The following is a 15,363-nucleotide window of genomic DNA, read 5'->3' as shown; positions in this document are numbered from 1 at the left end:
AAATGATACAAAGTACTTTAAGAGACCAGAAAATCCCAAAGCATTTCAAAGGGAAACATCTCTTCTTTGTACCCCAAAGAGGAAATGATTAGCAACTTTTGCTTCAAAAAGGAAAAAGTTCAGTGCAATGTATAGAGTGTCATGTTTCAGTGCATAAATGGAGAATGCTTTTCTCCTGGAAACAACTCCAATCCTTCTTGAGGAATATTAATACTTTGGGGAGTCTAAAGTTTGCAATGAATAAAATACAACTACCAATGTAGATATACTAAAGAATTCCACTGAGTTGACAGGATTCATATTATTTTCCACAAGTTTAACTGCTCAGTGAGCATTTATTTCAGTCTTCATAGAAGATCTCCTGAACAGTAAAATGGAAGGGTTGGGTCAAGCAAACTTAATGGAAGAGGATGGGAAGATATGAAAGAGAATAAGGATGGTTTCCCTATTGCATCCTGGTCTTTCTTCTGTTCTTGTCCATTGAAGTCTCCCAAAAAGGAGCACTGTCCCAAGATAAGTATGGGCATTAGAAGGGAAAGGGACAGTAAGGCTTTGATCCAAAGCCTTGTATAGTCCAGTTGCAATGATTTCTCAACCCAGAAGTCACACTACTGAACAGCTCTACAAGAAGTTACATCTAGGCTCATCTCTGGAGTTCTGCCTCTCTCTTAGTATTTATAAAGCCTGAGAATGGATGCTGCAATAGACTGCCCTACATCCTGACAGAAAATACTCAGTGGGAAGTAAAAAGTAAGGAAAATTCTTCCAAAAAGAATGCTATTCTGTTAGAAAGGAGGAAACTGATCTCCTGAATGATTAGTAATCTCATGTATGAAGTCTCTCTTTACTTTCATCCTTTACTGTTGGTCTTTGGAATTACTCAATATCCTTTTCAAAAATGTTCCTCATAATCATATCTAGGCAATTAGAAAATATTCCATTCAAAATGATGGTTTAAGTTGATAGAACAAGTTTAATATCTTATTTGTAGCACTTTGACTTGAAATTTTCATAAAAAATAGAAATGATTTGGTGTTTCTTCTTGATGAGCACAAGGGATGGAACCATGTCTTTCATCATATAATTATTCATGTTCTGTCCTTCACAGAACTATTTAAAATCCCTAAAATAAGTAATTTATGACTTTTAACTTACTCTTTATTTGTTATCTTCCCAGTAATCAAATCTGCTCTGAAATTCTGCTTTCCAGGGCTCCTTCACCTTTCAAGATATGGCGAGAGTACTCATTAAGGAATGGTGATTCCTATCTCTCTAGTCTAAGTGACCCCTACAGTCTTTAGCACACTGAATCAGAATAGCATAGATGGATTTTCCTCTAGAATAGGGCACTAGATAAACAAAAGCTATTCAAATTCCTTCCCTGTACCACTCCCCACCTATAAAGGCTTGGCTAAAGAAAATTCTCATTAATTCTCATTTCTTCTCATAGAAGAAAATCTTCAATGTCAGCCAATTTTTATCTTTGTTGCCATTTTAAAATAATTTCAAATGAACAACATAAAACATCACTGTGACAAATTAAACTTTCTTTGCAATTATTTCTGTTCCTTTTCAATTTCTATTCATAGGGTGTCTTAAATTTTTAATCATCACATCCGAGTTTATATGTGTATCTATAAATATATGTATGTAGCCAACCTTTTAAAGAAAAGTTATCTAAATATTCTCTAAGGAATTTTAATTAAATGTGTCTTGTATGAAAACAGAATAATAGAAAGAATGGAATGCAAGACTTGGAGTCAAAATATGCGTTCAAATCCTGCCTCTTAAATTTGCTAGTTATTTGACCCTGGATGAATCACTTACCTTTTATGTAATTCAAAGAACTCTCTAGGACTTACACACTAAGTCACATATTAGGTTGTAGTTTACCTTATCAAAGACTCCTAACACATTTAGCAAAAGACTTTTTTTTTAATTTTAAAGCATTTTGTCCTCATAGCTTACAGAATGTATTATAGGAATTGCTTCATTCTGATTATGTGCATGGAGCCAATTTATTAGATTCTCTCTTTGATTTTCTAAAATCTCCTTATTTCAGTTAACTTTTTATGGGATGAGGAACCTCATTATGAATCAGATGCTCAGGAAAGTACATTCTAAAACTTTTCAGGTGCCACCTAATATTCAGTAGTAGGGATATAAATAAAAAATTGTATTTGATATCCTGAAACCATTTGATGTTCAAAACAAAGAATTTGATTTCCTCCTAGTGTATTATTTAGTGATTGGATATAATTTATCATAGCCAAGAGGTACAGCAATGCTTCCAATTTTATCTTCTATACTCTAGTATACATATATACACATATACTTATCTTCTATACTCTAGTCGGTCCTTTGCTAGTTGAATTCTTGTAGTATTCCAGAGTTCTATGATCTCTTGGTGTTGATATTCCTTTTTTAGACACCACTAAAATCTATTCTTCTTTGCCTATTCTGTGTGACTCTTGTCTACGTTCTTCCATAAACTGGTCATAGAAGGTCCACCCAAACTGCTGGGACCTTCTTCCATTCTCTTGAATCACAAATGGAAAAATATTAGTATTAATTACCTTATGTAATACCAAGGGGCATACAGCTGCCTGAATTGAGTAATATATACTGGGATCTTAGTCTAAAATACCACTGAAGAGACAAGAGTCATCAACCAAAAAAAAAAATCACCTTATGGCTAAAAAAGGGAAATGTATGTGCCTTCAAAATCATTTGAATTTATGGCTAATTGAGATATGCAACAGGTGATGAAAAAGCAGAGATGAAGAAAGTACAAATTCTGGCAAAAATAAAAGGAAATGATTAGACATAAAGCCAGAAGTTTAAAAGTCTTGATTATTTTTGCTCTCCTAATCATAGCTTTGGACCTTGACGGTCAAGGTCAAATATAAAGACCTTCAATCATTAGAGAACAGTTATTTCCCCTTAATATTCAAAGTTAATTATTGTAATAGGAAGAGGAAGTTTATCAGCATAAAAATGTTGATCCTAAATTTTAAATTTTGAAAGAATATACAATTAAAAAACAAGTAACTCACAATTAAACAGTGGTTGTTTGACTCCTCATTTGACTGGGGAAGGTTAGGGCTAAAGGCCATGAGATCATTTTTGGCCAAAGCCTCTCCAGAGCAAACCTTCTGGCGCCGCTGTTGAGAATGAGACCAGCTCTCCACCCCATTAGAGTACACCAGCCTGGAATTCCCCGGCACATACACAGCCTGGGAAGCTGAGGAGCACCGCAGCGCCACATACAGTAGCAGACTCAGCACCAACAAACTAGACACTGAGCAGATAGCTATGATCAGGTATACGTTCACATCGACCAGGGCTGCCTCCTTTCTAACCCTAGCCTTAGCTGCCCGCCCAGCAGCTGCACCTGCCTCATTGAACGACAATGCCTTCGCGGACATTCCACTCTCCACAAGAGACACACTAACTGTGGCCGTTGCAGACAAGGCCGGCTCTCCGTGATCTTTTACTAAGACTAACAGTATCTTCTGAGGGCCATCTGACTCCTCCAGGGCTCGCGTCGTGCTGATCTCGCCCGTGTACAGACCCACGCGGAAAGGGCTGCGCCCAAACCCCACCTCTGGTAGCAGCTCATAAGACAGCCATGCATTGTAGCCAGAATCCGCATCCACAGCTCGGATCTTCGCCACCACGTGACCCACAGCCACAGATTGTGATACCAGCTCTGTCACTGGGCTAACACTAGAGTGAGGCGGCAGCACAACAGGCGGGTTGTCGTTCTCATCCAGCACGAACACCTGTAGGCTCACGTTGCTGCACAGGGGAGGGAAGCCCGCATCTCGGGCGCTCACCTGGAACTGCAGCAATTCCAGCTCCTCGTGGTCCAGAGGCTGCAGGGCGTACACTTTCCCGCTCTCCGAGTGCACAGAGATGTAGCTCGAGAGCAGACGTTCTCCTACTCGCTGTTCCACTAGAAAGTAAGACACTAGACCGTTTTCCTGAGCATCAGAGTCGAATGCAGATACTGTGAAGATGTGACTTCCCAGTGGGTTATTCTCCTTCACAAACGCGGTGTATAAAGGCTGCTCGAAGATAGGTGCGTTGTCATTCACGTCTCCAATGGCCACCGACACCCTAGCAGTGGCCCAGAGCACTGGGGTCCCTCCATCCCTTGCAGTCACTACCAGCTCATAGGCCTGCACGGTCTCACGGTCAACAGAAGTCACTAGCATCAGTGAGTAATAATTCTTGAAAGTAGATACCAGAGTAAAAGGCCCGGGTGGTGACAACGAGCAAGTCACCTGCCCATTGGCTCCAGAGTCTCTGTCGAACACACTAATGAGGGCGATAACTGTGCCTGGTGGGGCATCCTCTAAGACTGGAAGTGATAGGGATGTCACAGACACCTCCGGGGCATTATCGTTGATGTCAATGACTTCCAAAAGGACTGTGCAATGACCAACCATGGGAGGGGCTCCCCTGTCAGTAGCTGTTACCTGAATTTCATATGCATTATTATCTTCAAAATCAAGTTCCCCATGAATTCGGATATCTCCAGTAACTGAATTCATAATAAACGTGCATTTTTCACTTTCTGGTGAAATCATTTTAATTCCATAAGAAATCTCTCCGTTGATTCCTTTGTCAGAATCTGAAGCATTAAGTTTAATCATCAGTGTCCCATTTGGTGAATTTTCAAAGAGTTTAACTTTATATCCGGATTTATCAAATTTAGGAGGGTTATCATTCACATCCAAGACTGTGATAAGTAGCCCAACTCTTCCAGTGAGCTCAGGCTTTCCCCCATCAGTGGCTGTCAGTAACAAACTTATTTCTGGAGTTTCCTCCCTGTCCAATAATTTGTGTAATACTAGTTCAGGCAACATGCTTTTGTCATTTTTAGTTATCACGTCCAAAGTAAAATACTCATTGTGACTAAGTTGGTACTTTAGAAGAGAGTTTGCGCCAATATCCGCATCTAACGCGCCCTCTAGTGGAAAACGAGAGTCTAGGAGTCTAGATTCTGAAATAAATACGGTTTGTTGCTTTTTCCGGAACACAGGCGGATTGTCATTAATGTCCTTGATCTCCACCTCCACATGGAAAATTTGCAGAGGTTTTTCCACGATCACTTCCAGGTGGATGCTACAGACTGGGCTGTGGCTGCACAGCTCCTCACGGTCAATCCGAGAATTCACAAACAAAATGCCATTCTGCAAATTTACCTCCAAGTAGTCCATGTGGTCCTTGGACACCACCCGGAACAATCTCGACACCAGCTCCTCGACTTCCAGACCCAGATCCTGCGCGATTCGCCCCACGAAAGTTCCGTGTTTCGCTTCCTCCAGCACTGAATAATGGACCTGGGCGCTCCCAACTTCCCAAGCTGTGTGAAGAAGAAGAGAGAACAGCAGCTGCCGGGTTCCCAGACCGCCTCTTTGGGAAACCTCCATGGCCCACGCTGACGGATTCTTAGTGGAATAAGCAGAATAATTGCTTGCAGTCTTCTCATTCACAATTTATCTGTTTTCTTGAATATTTTGTCATTAAACTCCCAAGCATCCTTCACCAACATGGCTCCGATCCTTCTATGACTGGTTGCAAAATCCAAGAATGGAATAGGATTTTTTGTTTCCATCAGCTTTTGGGTGGACAGCGACATCATGTGCCGAAATGTGTAAGTCTTTTTAAAAATTATTTTCTTTTTTTATGTAGCGCAATAGCTATGTCTCCCTCTTTTTGTCTTTCCTTCTAAATTGTTTAACTATAAATAAGTTCTATACGGTTATAGCATTTTCGGAATTCATAACGTACATGTATAAAATGTATTTTCTCTGCTTTAATGTCCTGATAATTCTTTTAGCTTAAAATTCATATATAAATTTAAAAGTACCGACTGGTTAATACTAATTTCAAAATACTTCAAAGCAGAGTGACACAAATGGAAAGAATGTGGGTCGAAATCTTTGTCCTGCTGGTGCTGCCTGTTTGGTCTTGAGCAGGTCACTTAATCTCTTTTGTCCTGAATTACTTCAAATGTAAAATGACAGTTTTATATTAGATGAACTTCATGGTCCTTTCTAGCTCCAAATCTATTATAAGATTTTAATATGATAGGGAATAATATCCAGTGCCTGATTTGTTATTGGAGATTATTAACATTATTATAATTAACCATTAACAGAAAATTAAAATTCAATATTATCTTCACTTTTAAAATAGTTCATTAAATGAGAACTTATCCATTCATTTAAACTTTTTTTAGCCCTTCCTTCTATCTTGGAATCAATATTGGTTCCAAGGCAGAAGATCTGTAAATCCTAGCTCCAGAATTGACTTTCCATCCACTGAGCCACCTACCTGCCCCTAGTTCATTTATTCTTAAAAGCTTTTTTATATTAAAACATACAAAACTTTTTCCTAATAATAAAATCGATAAACATTGCCATGTTTTCATAAAGAGAGTGACTCCATTTTTATTCTTTATTGGTTAGATGTGTTGACTGGACATAAAAATGTTCCTTTTGTTCTCAGGCGATTTCTAAAATATTTATTTGCAAGAGGCTGAGATTTAGTGGGAGTACTGTACTTTTCTTTACACTCATTGCCTTTGGTTGAACTCTTAAAATATCTCGGTTTCAAGATTTTAACATGCAATGCCCCCAGCAAAGCTTAATGGAATTTCTGCTGTTAATTGAACAGACAGTTACTTATTTACCATTAACAAACAGTCACTGAAAGTGCTAAGTAGTCATTCCCTGAAGTCTAGTTATGTGCTTACCTATATGCTTTCTTCAGAGGATCCCTAGGATTAGGAAGTCGAGGCAAAGGTTATTAGAAAAACCTTTCTTACTTTACCTTCTTCAGAACCACTCTCAAAAGAAAAGAAAGAACAAAACAGAACACAACTAATGGAAAGAAAAGTTCCAGGAAGTCATGAAATGAATAGTAGAATTCACCTATCAGTTACTTTTGGTTATTTTACACATGTAGGCAGATGAATCATGAATTCTGTACTTTAAGAAGAGATCTTAATAAGATATTGTGAATGATAAAGCTTTATCAAACTGAAATTTTTGCATCTATTTCTTGTTTGAGTTTTTATGATTCCAGAGATAATCTGCCAATTCTGAATCTTTTTAAAAGTTCCTCAAGATCAAGTGACCAGAACTGAGCTAGAATATAGAGGATCAAAAGTTATTAAATTCAGAGCAAAATGTTGAAGTTGAAAAAATTATCTTTTAAAGATAGATATTCTATGTTCCTCAATTAGGGAATAGCTGAACAAATTGTGGCATATGATGGTGATGGCAATACTATTGTGCTATAAAGAATGAAGAAAGGGCTAGAAAGACCTATGTGAACTGATGCAGAGTGAAATAAGCAGAAACAGGAAAACATTGTACACAGTAATACCAATATTATGAAATGATCAAATGTGTAGACTCTGCTACTAGCAGTTCAATGATCCAGGACAGTTCTGAGGGAGTTATAAAAAAAAATGCTATCTACTCCCAGAGAAAGAACTATTGGAGTAGGATGAAGATGAAAACATATGACAAACTTGTTTATTTTTATATAAGTTGGGGGGTTGCTTTTATGAGATTATTCACTTACAAAAATGAATAATATGGAAAGTAAAAATAAAATAAAATAGTTCTTATCAAAACTGTCTGTGGTGACTAAATAGGAAGATACCATCTAACTCAAGAGTGTTTCAAAGGTAATACACTTTTCTACTTTAAGTCATACCAAAAACTATATACTATATATTTCATTCAGAAATATTCTGGCTCTATAATCAATCTAAAATGTAAGATCCTGAGAAAGCTTATCTATAGATTGCAAATTACTATAACAACCTCTAATAAATTTTAAGTAGATTTATGAAATATAAAACTTTTAACAATTCAAAAAAGATATTATAATGTAAAAGAAGTTTACTGTACTTCCTTTTTCATTAAAAAAAATCATTTAAGATATCATCCTTGTGACTAAGACAACATAAAAGAAAAGAGTGCTTTACACATATAGAGTCTATGTCCAAGAAGCCATTATACACTATAAAACAAACCAAAGCAACCAAAACAGAAACACAAGCTTATGAAGTAATAAATAGCTAAACTATAAAGAATGAAAAGCAAACAAAGAATGATTCAAATGGCATACTTGGATTGTGAATGTGACTATCAGGAATAGCACTGAATATGACTAAGTTTGAAATTATTTACAAATGAGTATTTTGAAGTTATTTAAAATTTGCACTGTGATTGGTTACACAAAGTATGTAAAAGCCCATACAAATCCTTAAGATAATCCTGTTAAAACCACAAGAAATTCTTTCATCAGGAAAATGACATTCATTCAAATGAACATTTCTAGACTCACTAGGAAACTACAGACAATAATATTCCACTAATTTACCAACTTTCTTGTGCTTTGATATTCGTTGGTAATGACAGAGATTGAATCTTCAAAATGACTACAGCAACTCAGCATTTGGTGAATAAATGTAAATTCCTATGATGAAATAAATTCAGTTTCTTCAAAAATTACATACTTTTCCCAGAAAAAGGCACTGAAGTTTTAAAGCACCAAAACAACACAACATTTTATATTTTTTAAATTTCATTATTCTATCAATATAAATAAATTGGACTAAGCCTAAAAGAAGATAGATGATGAACTAGATGAAGCTTTGAAAATGAGGAACATATTGGACTGGATTCCACTGTGGAAATAATATCATACTTTCAACAATATCAAGCATTCTTTCACAAAACAGGAAATGTTTTTAACAAGAATATTCTCCTCCTTGGGTTATATGGCTGCAAATCATGGAACACCACAATCTCCAAAGAATGAAAATTAAAAGGGACACAAAGAGCAATGGAGAGAGAGTCATATGGTAGATATATGAAGCTGGCAGCATTTTATTAGTGATATGAATGCCTAAAATGTCATAAAATAAATCATGGATGTAAATGATCAGAAACAATAATATGGTTGTGTAGAGAAAGAAAAAAATCATGAAATAGAATTTGCAAGTGTTGCACAGGTACCCATAGAATGCTTACTCTAGGAAAAGAGCTAAAGCAGTTCAGTAGATTCTTCATGTAACATCTATGCAAGAATAATTACATGAATGACAGGATGAGAAGACATATATAACCTAAAATCTTCACATTTTGAGGGTATATCTACATCAGTGGTTCATATATCCTTGCAAGTATTTGGAAGATGGAATTAAAGCTAGAATTAAATGAAGTATTGGTTATCAATCACAAAGAATAAAAGGAATATGTGAATGAATTTAGGCAGAGATAGTAGTTGAGAATTATGAACTACCTTGGCTGAATTTGATATGTTTCCTAATTTCCTGAAGGATAACAGCAGGAAAAGATAACAGACTGAAGTCTTCCCAGTTCAAAGGATTGGTTCAAAGACAGTCTGAAATTTTTAAAAAGATGAGAAGTGTCAAGTGAGGAGTGTTTTCTGAGAATTGGATGCTGAATTATTCATGACACAACGGGAAATGCAAGTTTCCAGAAAATTCCTATAATATCTAAATGCCACTGTCTGGGTTTGAGTTCAGAATAAAAAACTGTATTAAGTTATGTCCTTCTGGCACTGAAACAATAAAGAAAATAACTATACTCAATCTTGCTAATATGCAAATCAATGTGATCATCACTATCTAGACAAGATACAGAAGTTTAAAACATGAATAAGAAGGAAAAGTTTATTTGAGATTTCAACACACCAGCTAATCCTATTTAAAATCATAATAAGGTGTACATAAGAGAAGAATGCTATAGAAAAATAGGATTAAATTAATGAATAGGAAAAGAATATTTAGAGCTATATTATTCACAAGGAATGGCCACATCAACTCTATTAAAAGAGCCTGCAATACTGTAAAAATATAAAATTTAAAACTGGTACAAGAAAGAAGTCATGGATCCTATTTTTTAATACCAGTGGATATATATATGTGTGTGTGTGTGTGTGTGTGCATATATATATGCGCATATATATATGTAATTTCTGTTGTTGAGAAGTCAGAATTTGTCCCTTTAGTATATTAAGGAAAAAGAAGAGGCGGAGGAGGAAGAAAAAGAAAAGGAAGAAGAATTTAAAACCATAAAAATCAACCTGTTACAATGCTGTTTGTATAAGCATTACTGAGAAGAAAAGACTCACTTTACCCAAAGGCTCCTTCTTGGTCTCCTGCTCTTCTCTGTTTGAAGTTGGCGGACATGGAGGAAGATTGGGGCTGAAGGCCATAAGGTCGTTCTTGACAGTTCCTTCTCCAGAGCAAATCTTCTGCAGCCGCTGCTGAGAATATGGCCAGTTCCCAGCCTCATTCGAACACACCAGCGTGGGCTTCCCAGGTCCGTGAATGCCCTGCGTTGGCGTAGAGCAGCGCAGCGCCACATATACCAGCAAGCTCAGCACCAACAAACTGGATACAGAACAGATGGCTATGATTAAATATACGTTCACATTCACCAGTGTTGTTCCCTTAACAATGGATGACACTGCTGGCAGCCTGGCCATACCAGACGTCTGAAGGTCCTGACCGCTCTCCAAAAGTGACACGGTCACCGTGGCTGTGGCAGACATCGTGGGCTCCCCGTGGTCCTTTACTAGTATTAGCAGCATGTTTCGAGGGCCATCTGATTCCTCCAGGACCCTGGTCGTACTGATCTCTCCAGTGTACAGTCCCACTCTGAAAGGGCTGCGCCTAACGCCCACCTCGGGCAGCAGCTCATAAGACAGCCATGCATTGTAGCCAGAATCCGCATCCACAGCTCGGATCTTCGCCACCACATGGCCCACAGCCACCGATTGTGATACCAGCTCCGTCACTGGGCTAATACCAGCGTGAGGCGGCAGTACAGCTGGCGCGTTGTCGTTCTCATCAAGCACGAACACCTGCAGGCTCACGTTGCTGCCCAGAGGAGGGAAGCCCGCATCTCGGGCGCTCACCTGGAACTGCAGCAATTCCAGCTCCTCGTGGTCCAGAGGCTGCAGGGCGTACAGTTTCCCGCTCTCTGAGTGCACCGAGATGTAGCTTGAGAGTGGACGCTCCCCCACCTGGCGCTCCACCAGAGAGTATGACACCAGAGCGTTCTCCTGAGCATCAGGGTCCGATGCGGACACAGTGAAGATATGACTTCCTGGTGGGTTGTTCTCCTTCACAAACACAGTGTATAAAGACTGCTCAAAAGCAGGTGCGTTGTCATTCACGTCGCCAATGTCCACTGAAACGCTAGCCGTGGCCTGCAGAGCAGGACTCCCTCCATCCCTTGCAGTCACCACCAGTTCATAGGCAGGCACAATCTCGCGGTCCAAAGTACTGCCCAGCACTAGAGAGTAGTAATTTCTGAAAGTGGACACGAGCTTGAAGGGCCCCAGGGGAGATAGAGAGCAAGTCACCTGTCCATTAGCTCCTGAATCAAGGTCAGACACGCTGATAAGGGCGATAACTGTACCCTGTGGGGCATCTTCACGAACTGGCAGCGATAAAGATGTCACAGTGACCTCTGGAGCGTTATCGTTGATGTCCAGGATCTCTACTAAAACCCTGCAGTGGCCCACCATGGGAGGGGTTCCCATATCAGTCGCCTCTACTTGAAGTTCATAGAATTTATTGTCCTCGAAATCCAAGTTTCCATTTATCCTAATTTCTCCTGTATTTTCATGTAATCTGAACAAGTCATTTCCCTTTGGTTTTATCGAACGCAGTGAATATTTTAAAACTTTATTTATTCCTTCATCCCTATCCGTGGCATTGACCTTTACTATAAATGTGCCATTTGCAACATTTTCCAATAATTTCACCTTGTACTCTGACTGATCAAACTCAGGATCATTATCATTGACATCTAGCACCGAGATCCTTAATTGGACTGTACCTGTGAGCTCCGGTTTGCCTCCATCAGTGGCAGTCAGTAACAGATTAATCTCTGGAGTATCTTCTCGGTCCAAAGACTTTTTTAACAAAAGTGACAAAGCTTTACTTCGTTCGCTACTCGTTTGCGTTTCCAAAATAAAATATTGACTAGGGCTGAGCCCATAGGTCAAGACAGAGTTCACTCCTATATCCGCATCTAACGCGCCCTCCAGCGGAAATCGGGAGTCTGGCTGTTTAGATTCAGAAATGAACAGCCTTTGTTCTGTAGCAGGAAACGCAGGAGCATTATCATTAATGTCCTTGATCTCCACCTCCACATGGAAAACCTGCAGAGGTTTTTCCACGATCACCTCCAGGTGGATGCTACAATCAGGGTTGCGGCCGCACAACTCCTCGCGATCGATCCGAGAATTCACAAACAAAATGCCATTCTGCCCGTTTACCTCCAGGTAGTCCATGCGGCCCTTTGACACCACCCGGAACAGTCTCGATACCAGCTCCCCAACTTCTAGACCCAGATCCTGCGCGATTCTCCCCACGAACGTTCCGTGTTTCGCTTCCTCTGGCACCGAGTAATGGACCTGGCCGCTCCCCACCTCCCAGGATGTATGGAGTAGAAACGAGAGGAGCAGCTGCCGGAATCTCAGACCTCCTCGTTCGGAAAATCCCATTGTAAAACAGGCGAAGTATCTGATTCTCTCCTCCGTGATTTGCAGTTTATAATGAAATCAAATTCTTCGGAAGAGAAATCCAGAGCCTGCTAGTTTCCTGTGGTATACGTTTTAAAACATGGATGCGGGGGAAGTCTCAATGCAGTGTCCTTTAATCTGAGTGAAGAGCAGTGATTTCGTGCCCATAGGATTTGTTTTATTTGAGCCAACAGCGTCACCATGTGGTAATTTGGGTAAGTCTGAAATTTATACTATGGAGTCGCATCGATTATATTTTTTTTTCCAACTTGTCTTGTACCTCTTAGTTCCTTTCTTTGAGTTTTTTTTTAATTTTATTCATTAATGTGACATTTCCGAATCATGGTAGGACAAAAAGGACAGCTTAATGGCGCTTACACATTCCTTCTTAATGAAAATCAAGTAGGTACTTAAATGAATATCTTTCTTCCTGCAAGTATGTACTTAATATTGATTCTATTATCTTCATTTGAAAAGAAAGTAGCAAGAATTTTCTCTCCTTCATATTTTTCCAGAAAAAAAAAGTATTATCAAAGAAGCTTGAAGAGAACTGGTACCTTGTCTTTTTAATATTTTCAATTCCTTTACCTTCCCAACAACACAGCAGCACATAGTATGCACCAAATAAATGTTTGTTGCCTTTATTGAAAAGCAAAGCCTTGTTTGAATATGTATCAGTATGACCTTTGCCTAATTTTGCAAGATTGTTCCCATATTTATCATCTTGGAAGCAGAATAATGAGGCCAAATCAATTTCATTTAATGTGCCTGACAGATTAACTGTTAATAAAATTAGTCTATATGCCTATCTGCTAAAAAGTACCCAAACCCATCAAAAGTGCTAAAGCTTTCCTAAACATGAAACATTTCTTTTGTTCTGTTTTTTAAATTAACCTTTCTTGAGTAAAATAAAACCTCCCCAAAGTCCAAAATTTTAAAGTACCCAATCCTATTATGAAAAGTGAAGTAATTATTTTTTTTTTCTGAAGTCTATGTAACCTCTAGTCAAGTGGAATTATTTGAGTGATTTCATTGATATTGGACATACATGTGGGGATATCCTCCAGCTTAATATACATATCAGCATATCACATGTTATTTACAAACCTACAGAATCATCTGGAAATACAGTTTGATTTGCCAGTGATGACATGACCAACATGTATCAGAGATACAGAATGAAACCACCTCTTCAGACTCCATAGTTGGCCTTCCAGGTCACAATGATGAATAGAATTCAGTTAAGTTGTTTTTTAGTTTTGCCCAACTCTTCAAGAATCCATTTGGGATTTTCTTGGCAAAGATACTAGAGTGGTTTACCATTTCCTCCTCTAGCTCATTTTATAAATGCAGAAACTAAGGCAAACTGGGTTAAGTGACTTGCCCAGGGTCACATAGCTAGGAATTCTCTGAGGTTAAATTTACACTCATCCTGATTCTAAGACAGCACTTTTATCTACTGCATCATCTAGCTGCCCTAGAATAGGAGTCCATAATGAATATTTTAACATTTTGGTGAAAATTTGACTGAAGAATGAATGAAGGCTTTTTCCATCATGCTGGAAATACTGGAAAAGGGGCTGAGCTCCCAGAGTGCAGATATCATTTTTTTCCCTTTCCTGGCACACTTAGTGTTTAGTGCACTAAGTTGACATAGAGTTAGCTCACTGAAGAATAATGTCTAGTTAGTGTTTAGTTCCTAATTGTGAATAATAAATAGTTGCTAGAGTACAGGAGTTTTTAAAAGTCAGAAAGCATAGTAACCATAACAACATTCTTTTCCAGAGCACTTTAAAGTTGCAAAAATCTTTACATATTTTCATTGCTATATACTCATCCTCAAAAAGGTGATAGTATTACAAAATATTACTATACACAAAAACACTTGTAACATTTTTATTTTAAGGAAAGTCATAATTTTTCATTGTTCTATTCAGTATGAAGGTAAATTCTTTCTAGCTAGATTTCTAGACTCAAATTGAACTGAAATTTTTACAAATGACTAAGATAATTAAAGTTCTGGAGATGATTTAATGGAATTGGGAACAGTTTATGGGAATATTATAGCTATCTAATGAATTTGTAGAGTTCATGTAGAAGCAGAGTTCAACTTGTGCTTAATTTCAGAAAGCAGACTTAGGAGTAATGACTGAAAATTGCAGAAAATATGAGAAAACTTCCTAATAATCCAGAAATGAAATGGAGCCCCTCAGAATGTACAGAGCGTTCCCCCTCACAAGAGGTGTTCAACAATAAGCTAAATAGTTACTTATTGAGAATGGCATAGAAAAGATCTTTGCCTTCCCAAGGTTTGGGTTCCACATTCTGTGAGGTCCTGTTCAATTATGAGAGCATAAAATTTTGTAAAACGCAGTACATGTTTAAGAGATTCACAGCACCATTCGGGTTACATATATCATCAAGGAGTTACTGAATTTGAGAGTGGAGAGATAAAAAGCGAAAGGAAGATATGAACTGTTGATTGAGAGCTCAAAGTACACTGATAACATTCCAGGAAGAATATCCAGGAGAAAAAAGACAACTTTAAATTATGAGAAATGTCATTATTAATGAATCGCAATACTAAATTTAAGATCCACCTGTTTAAACCTAACCAAAATGTAAACAAAAAAGGCCCTCCAAAAAAAGAAGTGATCATACCATTCTACCAAGATAACCAAAACAATAGTTTATAACTCATGAAAAAACAAACTCCATGTGACCCAAGCTAGTATTGTGAAAACACACAAAATATTTCAAATAACC

At 38.0% G+C, this 15,363-nt stretch overlaps 2 protein-coding genes across 22 annotated transcripts in view; both read right to left on the bottom strand.

The window, feature by feature from the left end:
* Window positions 1-15,363, bottom strand: part of LOC100026963 (protocadherin alpha-C2) — a 275,774-nt gene that overhangs the window by 190,127 nt on the left and 70,284 nt on the right. Inside the window, exons 1-2 of one of the 21 annotated variants that reach the window (XM_056811424.1) lie at window positions 10,188-15,279; window positions 8,396-8,652 (exon numbers count right to left, since the gene is read on the bottom strand). The exons of 18 other annotated variants lie outside the window; for them this stretch is intronic. In XM_056811424.1, the coding sequence (XP_056667402.1) occupies window positions 8,534-8,652; window positions 10,188-12,579 (2,511 nt within the window). In that variant the 5' untranslated portion in view covers window positions 12,580-15,279 and the 3' untranslated portion in view covers window positions 8,396-8,533. Of the gene's footprint in view, window positions 1-8,395; window positions 8,653-10,187; window positions 15,280-15,363 lie in introns of those variants that run through there. 2 more of the 21 variants (XM_056811420.1, XM_007473769.3) reach the window with 2 other exon arrangements.
* Window positions 1,696-5,731, bottom strand: LOC130456370 (protocadherin alpha-12-like). Its single transcript, XM_056811425.1, is given in 2 exon segments — window positions 1,696-5,365; window positions 5,368-5,731. Coding segments are annotated over 2 exon segments (2,538 nt in total). The 5' UTR covers window positions 5,501-5,731; the 3' UTR covers window positions 1,696-2,960.

The sequence above is a fragment of the Monodelphis domestica genome, chromosome 1, assembly GCF_027887165.1.
Source record: "Monodelphis domestica isolate mMonDom1 chromosome 1, mMonDom1.pri, whole genome shotgun sequence".
In the NCBI taxonomy this organism is placed as follows: Eukaryota; Metazoa; Chordata; class Mammalia; order Didelphimorphia; family Didelphidae; genus Monodelphis; species Monodelphis domestica.
The sequence above is the reverse complement of the archived record's forward strand: the minus strand, read 5'-3'. Positions and strand labels throughout refer to the sequence as shown.